At 44.0% G+C, this 12,300-nt stretch overlaps 1 protein-coding gene and 1 long non-coding RNA gene across 15 annotated transcripts in view; one reads left to right on the forward strand and one right to left on the reverse strand.

The window, feature by feature from the left end:
* The window catches only part of LOC107179648, a 29,314-nt gene extending 28,395 nt beyond the window's left edge, over window positions 1-919 (reverse strand). For 4 of the 5 annotated variants that reach the window (XR_006215870.1, XR_006215869.1, XR_006215868.1 and 1 more), the window contains exon 1: window positions 240-640. This is a non-coding gene — a long non-coding RNA (uncharacterized LOC107179648). Of the gene's footprint in view, window positions 1-239; window positions 641-823 lie in introns of those variants that run through there. The other variant, XR_006215871.1, reaches the window with a different exon arrangement.
* Window positions 920-1,549: 630 nt separating this feature from the next.
* The window catches only part of RMND5A (required for meiotic nuclear division 5 homolog A), a 78,465-nt gene continuing 67,714 nt past the window's right edge, over window positions 1,550-12,300 (forward strand). For 3 of the 10 annotated variants that reach the window (XM_042981921.1, XM_042981916.1, XM_042981915.1), the window contains exon 1: window positions 1,554-1,859. In XM_042981921.1, the coding sequence (XP_042837855.1) occupies window positions 1,718-1,859 (142 nt within the window). In that variant the 5' untranslated portion in view covers window positions 1,554-1,717. Of the gene's footprint in view, window positions 1,860-6,071; window positions 6,289-12,300 lie in introns of those variants that run through there. The other 7 variants (XR_006215866.1, XM_042981922.1, XM_042981917.1 and 4 more) reach the window with 4 other exon arrangements.

Genomic DNA, 12,300 nt, shown 5'->3' on the forward strand with positions numbered 1-12,300 from the left:
CAGATCATTTAAACTTTTAATAAATGGGGTGAAAACACGAAAACTGGGGATACACTTGATAGCATAATAAATATGATTAAGATGATACAGCCACGGAGGAGTGTGGGAAAGTAGAGGCCTTATTAGTGGTCAGGGAGAGGGCCCTCCTCAGGGGACAAGTGAGCTGAGAACTTCAGGATGAGAAAGGTGTACGGTCAAAGGAAAGGGTAAATGCAGAGGCTCTGAAGCAATTTACTAACATGGCTTTTGGAGGAAAGGTAACGTTTGCGCCACTGAAGCTTAGTGAACAAGGGGATACAGGCCAAGGTTGGAGGCACCACGGCAAGTCCGGGGAAGAATTTACGCAGAGGAGGTAACTCAATTCGTATCGATGGAATAAGGCGCCCGACAGCGGGAGCCAGGCTGTGGAGCCACTCTCCCACGAGAGTTTCCACCGCGGGAAGCTGCCTGTCCGCGCGGTGGGGAGGTTACCGGTCCGGAGAGGTCTCAGGCCTTGGGGCCGTGGGGTTGAGGCCCGCGGGGGGTGGGGAGTGTGACCTCCCCGCGGCGCCCGCGTCCGGGCTTCACCGTTGGTCGCGCCGGGCCCTTCCCGGCGCCAGCCCGCGAGGCTAGCAAGCAGCTCTCCTCCCCCGCCCTCCAGCATCACCTCCGCCTGGAATTGTCGTCAGTGACTCCCTCCCGCAGCACCACCCGCCCCGCCCGGGTCGGTTTTTCGTCCGGGGCGGCGAGTCCAGCCTTCAAAACTTCGGAATGACAGTGCTCCCAGGAGTAATGGGGAGATGACATAAATTATGACCTGAGCGAACTCCTACAGGAAACAGACCTTTTCATCTCTGTCTTATTTTCCCTCATGGCTTTCCAGAAACAACTTGGTTCCAGTATGTACTCCAAAGTCACCCCCTCCAACAGCGAGACTATTGGTTTGGCCCCTAGACTCGGATTGGCTGAAGGTTTACGCCTCGGTCAGGGATTGGAGGACGTTTGTTCCTTAGGTATACTCCGCGCCCATTGGTTCTTTTTCCCCGTTTCTGGGCGGAGTGGTTAGGGACGGTTTCCACCCTCTTGTTTACGGAGAGCGTAGTTGTAGCGCTCTGCAAGCTCCGGGGCTGTCTCCAAAGTTCCTTATTTAGCTCCTTGGACCAATTGGGTTCTTGCTCCACCCTCGCCCTCTCCCTTGCACGCTTACCCGCGTGGTACTGCCCACACCTTTAGAGCGGCGGCGCGAGCGGACGCCCGTCGCGTTCCTCCGCCCGCGCTCTCCAGGCTGCCCCCCCTCTAGTGTGCGCTTGGTACAGCCCGCGCCGCCTCTCTCCCTTGCTGGGGTGGCTGCCCCCCCCCCTCGGGTCGGCGGCGCTTGGTGCCGCCCGGGAGAACCAGGTCATCGGTCGGTTTCCGTGAAAACAAAAACAATCGGCGGCGCCGCTGCGGGCAGCCGAACGCGGCGAGTGAGGACCAGGGTCGCGGGGCCGGGTGGGGAGAGCAAGCGGGAGCGGCGGCGACGCTCCCGGGGGCCGTGGGGGGGGCATGGGGCAGGCGGGCACTGGCTGCGCGGGGCTCCCCCGGCGCCGCGGCTAGCGCGCCCGCTGCCTCGGCCGCTTCAGCCGCCCGCGCCGCCCGCCTGGGGGACGAGGAGCAGGACGCGGCCTCGGCCGGGCCCGGGCCGAACGGCTGCGGATACCCGGGCGCCGGGGAGCCTGGCGCCGCCGCCGCCTCCGGGATGGATCAGTGCGTGACGGTGGAGCGCGAGCTGGAGAAGGTGCTGCACAAGTTCTCGGGCTATGGGCAGCTGTGCGAGCGCGGCCTGGAGGAGCTCATCGACTACACCGGCGGCCTCAAGCACGAGATCCTGCAGAGCCACGGTAGGGCGGCCCGGGTGGGCGCGCGGGGCAGGGCCCGGCCCCTCGGGCCCCGGCGGGCCAGCAGGGGTGCCCTCTGGAGGGCCGGGTCCCCGCCTCCCCCCGAAGCGCGGAGACCCCCTCCTCCTCAGCCCTCTTGTGACTTTTCCTCCTGTTTCCCTCGAACCTGCCCCGACCTCGTTGTCAATTGAGAGTGAGCGCGATCCACCCGGAAACCCATCCCCGAACCGCGAGTTCCAGCCGGGTTAAACGCGTGGGTGGCCAGTCCGTGGCACCTGCAAACTGCCGCCCTCCCGAGGTGGGCGCCCCTCACCCCGCCCGGCGCTCTCGGGTTGTCCCCGCGGGCTGAAGGTGCGCTAATTGCGTTGGACCCAAGGGTCTGGGTGATAAGAGGGTCAGTGCAGGAAGCCCCTTCTTCCTCTTCTCGTGCCCCAGATCCTTGACCCAGGGACTTACTTTCCAAGTCTTTTTTTTTTTTTTTTTGTCTTTCTTTTCTTTCTTTCTTTTAAAATTAGAAAGTCGAGTGTTATTCTTAGCCGCGGGTTAACAGAACAGCCGCTGCTGCAACTTCATGATTTGACTGCTGTGTGGAAGGAAGCAGCTCTTCAATTCCGCAGCAGCACAGACCTGATTCCTAGGAAGCTAGCTGAATCGAGCTGTTCAGCTCTCCTAGTGTAGCATGAGGAAGAACAGGCAACTTTCCTGAAGAAAACTGTGGCACGCGTTGTTAGTTACTTGCCTTACCTGGTCAGATTTTTACTTGTTTCCCTTTAGAAAACAGATTTTCTATAGAAGGTGTTTTACCTAGATTATTTTGTTATTGCTCTAGGACCTGGGGGCAGATACTTCGCCGAAGTTAGCTTGTGGAAGCTGATTGGGAAGGGTTTTTGGTTTTGTTTTTTTCAATAACATTGAAGGTCTGGTACCTTTAATTGCAGTATTCATAGAGGTGATTTCTTCTGATCAAAAAAGGATTTTATTTAATGGACTTATTCAAGAGTTTGGGGCAGTGTTCTCAGCTAGGTTGGACAGAAATTTATGGAAAGGAAAGTTTGGTATTTGGGGTGAAATGCAGGACTTTGGCAGGTGACGTGAAGGCAGGGGCACCACCTGAGCTTCTCCTTCCTTCTGTGCCCTCCTTTCATGACTCCTTTCAGTTGAAAGCAAGTGCTAGCCCATGTAAGGGAGTCCATAACATCCCATTCTGGACATGGCAGTCACTTTGGAACTCTGGGGAAGGAGCAAGCCTGCAACCATAGTGGGAATAGGAGTTAAAATATTAATACGGAAACATAAGCAGACCTAGATGGCTGCCTGTAAAGGGGGAAGTGGAGGTGGGAGTTGAGTGCGAATCCTGGGAAGGCTCTGGTGAATTTGGTTGTGGGACAAAGCGGAAGGGCCAAGGAGGATGGAGGCAAGGGCTTAATGTTTACTGGTGGCCAAAGATGCATAGTTAGAATCTGAGGGGAAAGTGAGGTCCAATATAGATCCCTGGTATCATTGCTACAGAGGAGAGTGAAGGAAGTCATGTAGGCTGGAGGGAGGAAAGACTCCAGGGTCTAACCATACCTTGAACTCTTGGAGAGTGGAGGGCCATGGAGGAGCCAGCAGAAACAGAAAAGGGTAGGAGCTTAGAAAAAGAGAAGTTGGTCAGCTGGTATTGGGCTGTTGGGAGTCAGTGACTCTCTGTGCTTGGAGCTTCATAGAGTTAAAATAAACTAGATTAGTGGGAGTTAAGAAAACTGTGTAAACTGAAGTGTAGGGAAGCCTAAAGCTGTTTAAGTAAAGCGGTGGGAAAGGTGTGTGTGTGTGTGTGTGTGTGTGTGTGTGCGTGTGTGTGTGCGCGCGCGCGCACACGTGCCCTTGTGTGTCCACCTGCTTGTCCATCCGTTCCAGGGAATCTATGTCTTGTTAAAGGCTGAAAGGAAGAGAATGAGTCAAGGGTCTAGACTTGGAGAGGTGGAAGGAGCATTTCCTTTTTAGGGACCAGGTCAGGATTGAGGGGATGGATAGGCAGAATTTGAGAGAGAAGATGAAAAGTGAAATACTTTCCTGTAAGGGGGGGGGGGGATATTAATTGAAGGGGATGTGGTTGCAAGCCTCATTTTAGGGAATTTGGGACCCATCCTGGACGGATAAGATAATTGCCAGAAATTGCTGGAGCAGGAGTTTGTTTTAGACAAATTGTTTTTGCTTGGTATCAGGTAACTTTGCAAGGAATATATGTGGTCTGAGGGTATTAGCCACAGATTGTGCCATGCTATTCAAACAGTCTGACTTGGTGAATTGCCTGTGTTCCACTTTCAACCTGTTTTTTACTGTGTCTACCAAATTGCAGTTTGATATTGCAATTCTTTAATTTTCTTGAATTCTTTATTAATAGGATCAAGTGACTAAAGGCAGTTATGAAACATAAAAGAAAAAATAAATACTGCAAGTGCCACGTCTAGTTTCCAAAACAGAATGGTTTTTCTTATGTGTTCTTAGGTGTGAAGGCAAACATCATGCTTTGGTATCTGGGTTATGGTAATTTTCAAAGCAGATAATTTCTAATGTTCTTTGCTCAGGATGTGGGTATTACATTTGTATCTTAAATATACCCTTTCTAAAGTTAGGTCTACTGAAATCTGAATTTAGAACTGCGTTTTCAAGTGAATGTGCTTGTCTAGGCAATTGATATTGTGGGCTCCTGTGACATGAGAGAGGGTCTCCAATTGGGACCATCTGTCAGGGCTTTGGATCTCACTCTCTGGGGTTATTGTGATAATATTCTTGTAAGAATATAATGTGCATAAAGTAGAATCTTGGGAACCATATGGATTCCCCAACATGGCATCATACTGATGGCGAGTAACTGTCTGATTTGGAAGTATCTTTTTGGCTACAGTCAGGGGATCAGTATAGTTTTTGAGGATGATTTACATTTTCTTGTGTTTAGATGTCTTTTTTCTAAAGTGAGCAAACCATACTAAATGAGGACAGTTAGGGTAGTTTGTGGTGGGAACTGATCATGCATAAATGAAGTTTAGTTAGGAAGCCCATTGACAACCCTTGTCCACCCTCATCACTCTTATTCCAGATTGTGAGACTGCCCAGAGGGGGCTCGCCTGGCAGATGGCCTGGAAGTAGTCCTGCAGTGAGCCCTAAAATCTCTTTTCATCTGCTCTAAATTGCCTCTATATAGCCTAGAATTCTTTCATATAAACTTTCTTTAATTAACTATTTCTTTTAAAATGCACTTTTCTTAATTCAGATACCTTTGGGAGAATAAGGTGAGGTGGATGGTCACTCACACCTGGAGGATTAATTTGTGCTCTGCCATTTAATCCACTCCTCACCAAGTCCGGCCTGGGAGAAGGAAAAAAAAATTTTTTTTAATTAATTTTTTAATGGGAGTGTGAGGCCTGAGACCGAGGAGTAATTTCAGAGTATAAGGCTCTGACAGATAAGTGCAGGCTTCGACTGGGTCGTGGCCAGTGTTTTGGTGGTTGAGGGGCAACATAGCAGTAACAGAAGTGCGAAGAGGCAGTAAAGAATCACAGAGAATACTAAACAGAAGTTCTGCCGGAGCCTGATTCATTCCTCTTCCTGGAGACTGATCGACTGTAAAGGCTTTCTTCAGGCCCTAGAACTGCCTTGGAAACCTTAGGGTGGTAGATTGCAGGATGGGAGAGTGAGCCAGAGCCTGCAGAGTGAGGTGTCTGAGGTAAAAGGGATTAGACATGACTGTTGACAGCACATGAAAGGTCTGTGGAAAGGAATACCATTTTTTAGCGTCATTAGCCAGAAGTTCAAGGATTGTACCAAGCTCTGAGTCTTACCCTTACTTTATTTAAACTTCAGGTTTGCTTAATTTCCGTAACTCTTAAGAAAGAGGAGAGCAGTGGTGTCATTTAGTTGTACCAGCTTTTCAGTGAGTTCCCCCATATGCATGAAGTTTGAGCTAATTTAGGATTCAGTATGGTTGATTCTGTTTGGTGGTCATTCCTGGTGAGCCCTTGATCTTTGGGTAATGCACAAGTGGTTCTCAAACTTTACTCACACATATGCACTCTTTTTTTTTCCCAGATAGATTCATGGTTTCACTTAAATAGATTTAGCCTCATTGTAGGCACTAGTATTTGTGAAGTCATTGATTTGGTGTACTAGGTATAATAAACTATTAAAAGCAAATTCATAACTATTAAAATATTGTTTCACATACAATTAAAGTCACCATTTGCATCAATGGTATGGAAACCATACTTTGGACAACCCTTAATTAACAGTATGGATAAATTTTGGTGATTTGACTTGTGATTATTTGTATGCTTTTTAGCAATTTTTTTCTTTTGGCAAATACATTTTGTTTCCCACTAGCACTTCTGTTCTGGAAGGGAGAGCAAAAAAGAACTGTATATCATGTTTTGCTGGTATTCTGATTTCACATTTGGTGAGTAGAGAATGGACTGAAACAATAGGGTAGCATTTATGATGTATCTGAAGTATATTTTGGAAAATTAACTATCTTTGTAAGAGTCAAAAGTGTGCAGTATTTTAAAAAATTATTTCTAGGCTATTACAGAGAGTTATAATGTAGTTTCTGAAAATGAGTCTCAGTGAATTTTCTAAGTTTTAATTTTATTTGAGTAGGTAGTATGTTCAAATGGTATAAATTCAAATAATAAAAAAGGATACTCGCTAAGAAATCTCCTTCCTACTCTTTCTTATTTCTGGACCACCTAGTCTTCTACCTCATACAAAGATGCTAGCTTGCTTCCAGGAAAATTTTTAAGAAAATTCAGGGAAATGGTAATTTGTCACTATTCCTTTTTACTTTGAGGTACGGAACATGTAGTTCTACTTACTGTGATTTAAGCGTAGTATTATTGCAGTTTGCAAGCTGGTAAAGACAACTTAATTTGTAGGAGTGATCAATACATGTATTTGTTAGCTTCTAAAACTCCTTGTGTGTGTGTGAGAGAGAGAGAGACAGAGAGAGAGAGAGAGGGGGGAATAGGGAGAGGGAGAGAGGGAGGGAGAGAGAGGGGTATGACTCCTAGTAGTAAAACTCATTTAAACCATAACCGTCCATCTTTCTCTCTTTGGTGATTCAAAGAATATTTAGTTACTAGTTGCAGAACTGCTTCCAGTTTTTAAAATTTGAAGGTAATAAATGAGAAGGTAAGTAGGCAATTAAGCATGAAAGAAAAGGCAAATTGTGGTGGTCATGTTTTTCACTAATTTTTATGGTATGGTTTGTATCAGTAGACAGAACACAGATTCAGGGCCACATGGTAGGTATAACTTTTCATTCTAGAATTTGAGTTGTATATATTGAAAAGTATGCTTATTTATGCACGTAAATTCCCTGTGCTTTTTAGAGCCTCCCAGGGTCGAATGTGTGATGTTGAATGAATTATTAAAGGATCAGAGTTTGGTAGAGGAATAGTTTACCTATTCAGTCTCAGTCTTTGGTGTACTTGGAGTAAGCTGCGGTCGGTATCTGGTCTCCCATTTGTCAACTGAACTTTTTGCTAAATATTAACAAGATTGAGAGAATAAGGACTTTAAATTTTGAATTGAATAAAATTTGATATCTACATTTAACATCTAGTGTGGAAAGTAGCAGATAAGTAGGTCAGAAAAGTTAGGGTGGATAACAGTAGTCATTGTTCAAATACTCTAAGAGAAGAATAGAGCAGTTAAGGCACTACTTGGGCTGTTTTAGATGGTGAGAAGAATAGGTTAGTGTGGGCATTTCCAGTTAGGTTTAGAAGCAGATTTAACTTTGTCAGCCATTCCTTTCCAGGCTCTTTCAGGAGATAATTCTTTGTTATTTGGCTCATTATTCATTCATTCAATACACCAGGAGACTAGTATATTACTCAGAATTCTTTTGATTGCAAGTGGCAATCAAATAGTTTTAATTAAAGTGGGCTTTGTTGACTCATGACTAAATAGGCTGAGGTAAGGCCAGCTGGCTCCAGGACTAGAGAAGGTACCATAAGGACTGGTCTTTTTCTCTTTCTCACTCACCTGTGCTTTCCATGGTTGGCTTCATTCTCAGAGGAGCTTTCTCTACACGGAAGTTAAAGGTGGCCAATGGAGTTCATGTCATCCTTATCCTGCTAGTGATCCTAAAGACAGGAACATGCCTTTTTTTCCCCTTGTATTTTCAAAAACAAAATTACCAGGGAGTGTCTGTATTGCCTTGGTAAGGGTCATAAACCTTTTCTTGAATCAGTAACAGGGGCCAGGGCATGGAGTCCATTGGCCACCTTGGGCTGTCTTTGCTTACCCTGTGTACGGAGATGTACGGCCGTGTGATCATACAGAGGAGAGAGTTCTAAGAAGGAAAACTTGTATCCAGACAAAAGTGATAGATGGCTATTATAGTTGAGCAGCTGCAAGTTAGACTAATAGCAATGTTCTTTGCAATGTTTTCTTGACTAGCCAAACCTTTATTTCTCAGCTTTTGTCTTGCCTCCTAACTGTAATGTTCAAACAGTTCAAATACTGAGTTGTTAGGACAACTTAATCTATAGATTAAAAAATATAATTTGGTTCATGTTACCTTTGGGAACTTACATGAAATTGCTTGTATGCTTGGAATAATAAAATCATTTTCCTAAGGTTATTTTATATCTTAAGTAGTTTCTAACCCTGGATAATAATATTTGTGAAGGAGAAGCTTGCTAATACTTTTGTGATACTATCATACTAGAGTATATAGAGAAATCTCCATTGTTTCCATGTCTTAGTCTCTTAGTTGTTAGGAAAGTGAAAATGCTGTTTTAGTAAACTATTCACTTAGGACATTGAAACTGACTTGTTTTTATTTGGGGCCCTGCTTCATCTGTAAAATCTTTGAAAATGACCCTAAAATGCAGTATAGGGGAGAATTCTAGAGGGTCCCGGCCCTGTGCTGTGTATTGGAGCCCCATGGTACTCTGTGTAACCCCCAGAAGTTGATAGATACCAGGGACATGATGCTCTCTAGACTGGCATTTTTTGGAAAGCTCCAAGAGTTTGTAGAAGAGTGGCATAAACATCTGTCCTTTCTCTTGGATTAGATGCTCGTCTAATGCCACAAAGAACAGAGACTAGAATCTCCAGCAAGACCTGAAGCTTTTAGAAATAATAGTTTCGCCTTATTTGGGTTTGGTGATAGTATGGCTGAGCTCAGAGTGGTTCTTAGGTAGCCTTGTCCTGGGAGTCCATAAGACTGTATTGCAAAGTCTTTTAACACCTAACATTGAGCCTGAATGGTAATTTCTTCTCATTTTGGGGCACAGTGTCTGGCTGTGTGTTATCTTTGAAGAGTTTGCTCTATCTGTGGGATCTATATAGATTCAGTATCTTCTTATCGTTTTTTTTTTAACTTTTAAATTTCATTTAAATCCAGGTTAGCTAACACATGGTATAATAATGAACTTATTAGTGATTATATGAAGGTATTCAGGAGGAGATAAGGAGTGATTTAAAAGAAGGATTATACATGGCTTTAGCCCGCTAGGAACTTGGAGGCTAGTTAGGGAGATAGAAGATGAGAAAATGAGTCTGCCACTTGGAGAGTAGACCATGAAATATTGTCCTTGAGCTAGGGAAATCTGGGTTTGAGTGTTTGCCACTTTGCTGAGTGGTTTTATAATCTTACTTAACCTATTTCTTCTTCAGTAAACTGGTAACTTACATTGCAAGAGTTACGGGAATTAAATAGTCAATTGGTATAAACTGGCTTTAAAATCTGGTGTATTTGTTATTTTTAACAAGGTGTATTTGTTATTTTTAAGATCAGTGCCCCCCCCCCTTTTTTTTTAGGTCTGTGCCTTTAAGTAGTGTTAAGCACTGTCTTAATTAAGACATTTTGACTATTAGGTATCTTTTTTAATTGGTGTATGTTAGCTACCATTCTGTGCCCAGTGGTCTGCCTGTAACACCATAAGGAATATTCAAAAGGTGTAAGAAACAATCTTCAAGGAACTTTGGTTGGCTAATGAGACCAGACATGTACATTTGAGAGGGGAAAAGAAAGTCATTATCTTGGCACAGTATAACAGTGTTTCTGGTTGGTATAAATACTAGCAGTTCAGAGAAATGGGAGGAGAAGAAACCTTTAGAAAGAATGGCTGGGGGTGTGGGGTTGTTATTTCACTTGAGTTTTAGAGCACCTGGTCAATAGTTACTAATCGCCAATTATATATATATGTGGGACTAGGCTAACTCTTGTGGGGGTTAACAAAGGAGAAGGAATCGTTCTCGTGCTCTAAGAACTTTCTGTCTAGTTAGGGAGATGACATTGGTGTGTTTTTAACAAACAGTGCCCTATAATGCAAGGCCATGTATATTGGCCAATGTTGATTGAGTGGTACTGGCAAGAAGGGGTGGGATTTGAAACCAAGTCTTCTAACCTGTCAAGTTTCAGTAACAGAGATTGAATGAGGATAGTAGGAAGGTAGGACAAAGTGCCAGGAGTGGAGGTTGGCAAGAAAAAAGATGCAGAAGAGTGAGAATACAAGAGGCATTCTGGGAAAAAGGAAGGACCAGGGTGGGGAGAAATAGAATAAAGAATTAAAGTTGGAATCAGGGCTTACAGACTCTTAGATACCAGGGAAAGTAGTGTAGTAGACTGAGAAGACCTTGAATGACTTGGGTGGGTGGTACATTTCGAACAGGGACTGGGCAGGGACTTGATCGGAGACCGATTAGCAGCATTTAGGTTGACTGGAGTTGGGAGTGCAGTTTGGCTACAGGCAAGATGACTAGTTAAGTGCCAACTTAGATCTGAGGAAAGAGGGACCTGTCTTTGGGTAGTGGTGGTAGAGATTGTAAAGGGACCCATGCATGGGATCTCCTGAGGGAAAGAATTGCCAGGACTCGGTGCATGGATGCAGTCTGGCAGAATGGGAGAGAAGGGTTGGAAAAATCAAAGGTTAATCTAAGGTTTGAGCATGAGTGAGAGGTAGACAGTTATGGAACTAAATAGAAAATAGGAAGTTTATGAGAGAGAAAGGTGGAAATTTGAGTTTGATTTTTAAGTATGAAGTTTTACATTTAAAGACTAAAAGAAACTTCATCTGGTTCAGTCATTCATTTCAGAGATAAATAAGGAGATGGTTAGAGATTAATTCTATTTTGAATTAGAAGGGAGTGAACAGGCTCTATAAAGTGGGACTGTCTCACAGACATTTCAAAACTGGTGTTTTGTGTCCTCTTTTTTTTTTCGGTCATTTCTCTCAGTCTTGCCTCATTGTGTATTTTTGAAGTCTTCCCTTTCTTCCCTATGCCACTCATTTTGATCTAGCTCTCTGCTCTAGGAGCACTATTAGTCTGTACCATGTAATTTCATTTTTAAATATAAACTCCCCCCCTCCCCCCATGGTTGGTTTTGCAGCACACTAGGCCGCGATTTGCTGCACTGGATCAGAACACACCTGTCTGAACCTTTATTTTGTTCTGAAAGGTCAGGGTTGACCCCCAAAATACTGTACTTTGTAGATTTACCACCAATTAATATACTGAAAATTGTTTTCAGTGTATACTGCCCCTAGAAACGAAAAAGGGTGTGCTCTATTTGTGCCTTCCCCTTCCTCCTTTGAGTGAATCTCTGTGAGCAGCTGCTGTGCCTTAGGTGCTGAGGTAGCTCTTAAGAAGCCCCAAGCTCCAATAGGCCACAATTTAGTTTGCTACTCACAGTATGAAACAGTCCTTTTATTGTTTTTTAAATACAAACCTTACCTTTTCAGGATTCCAGTTTTTCTATTTTAATATTTTACGAGTAGATTCATGTTCACCTTGCCAGTGACTTTTTTTTTTTTTAAATGCTTTATTTACTTATTTTGAGAGAGAGAGAGAGAGGGAGAGAGAGAATCCCAAGCAGGCTCTGTACTGTCAACACAGAGCCTGGCGCTGGGCTCCATCCCACAAACCGTGAGATCATGACTTGAGCTGAAATCAAAGAGGCCTTTAACCAACTGAGCCACCCAGATGGCCCTTTTCAGTGACTTCTTTAGAATCAATCTTAGACCATTTTATTCTTTCTCTTTTTATTCCCATCCTAAATTTCTTAATCTGTCTAAAATACTTGATCTGTACCTTGAACACTACTGACATGGGTATTATGCACTCAGTAAATTGACTCTGAATGTCATGATTCTCCCTTTTGACTTTAGTGTTTTGTTGTTGTTGTTGCTGTTGTTTTCTGTTTTGTCTTTGTCTAGTCTCATTTTGTTTATTTTAAGGTATTAAGACTTTTAAAAATAAGAGTGGTATAATATAATGGGATAATGTAGAATTTTTTGCCCCCTTACAGCCTTCTTTTGACCTTTTTTATTTTAATATTTTTTAAGGAACTAAACTAGAATGAATTCTGGGGTATAGCTCTATGAGGTCTGGGTTTTCATTTAGACACAGTTATGTTGACTAAATGGATTATGTTTACTAAGTGGATTTCTTTGTATTT

The sequence above is a fragment of the Panthera tigris genome, chromosome A3 (genome assembly GCF_018350195.1).
Source record: "Panthera tigris isolate Pti1 chromosome A3, P.tigris_Pti1_mat1.1, whole genome shotgun sequence".
NCBI lineage: Eukaryota > Metazoa > Chordata > Mammalia > Carnivora > Felidae > Panthera > Panthera tigris.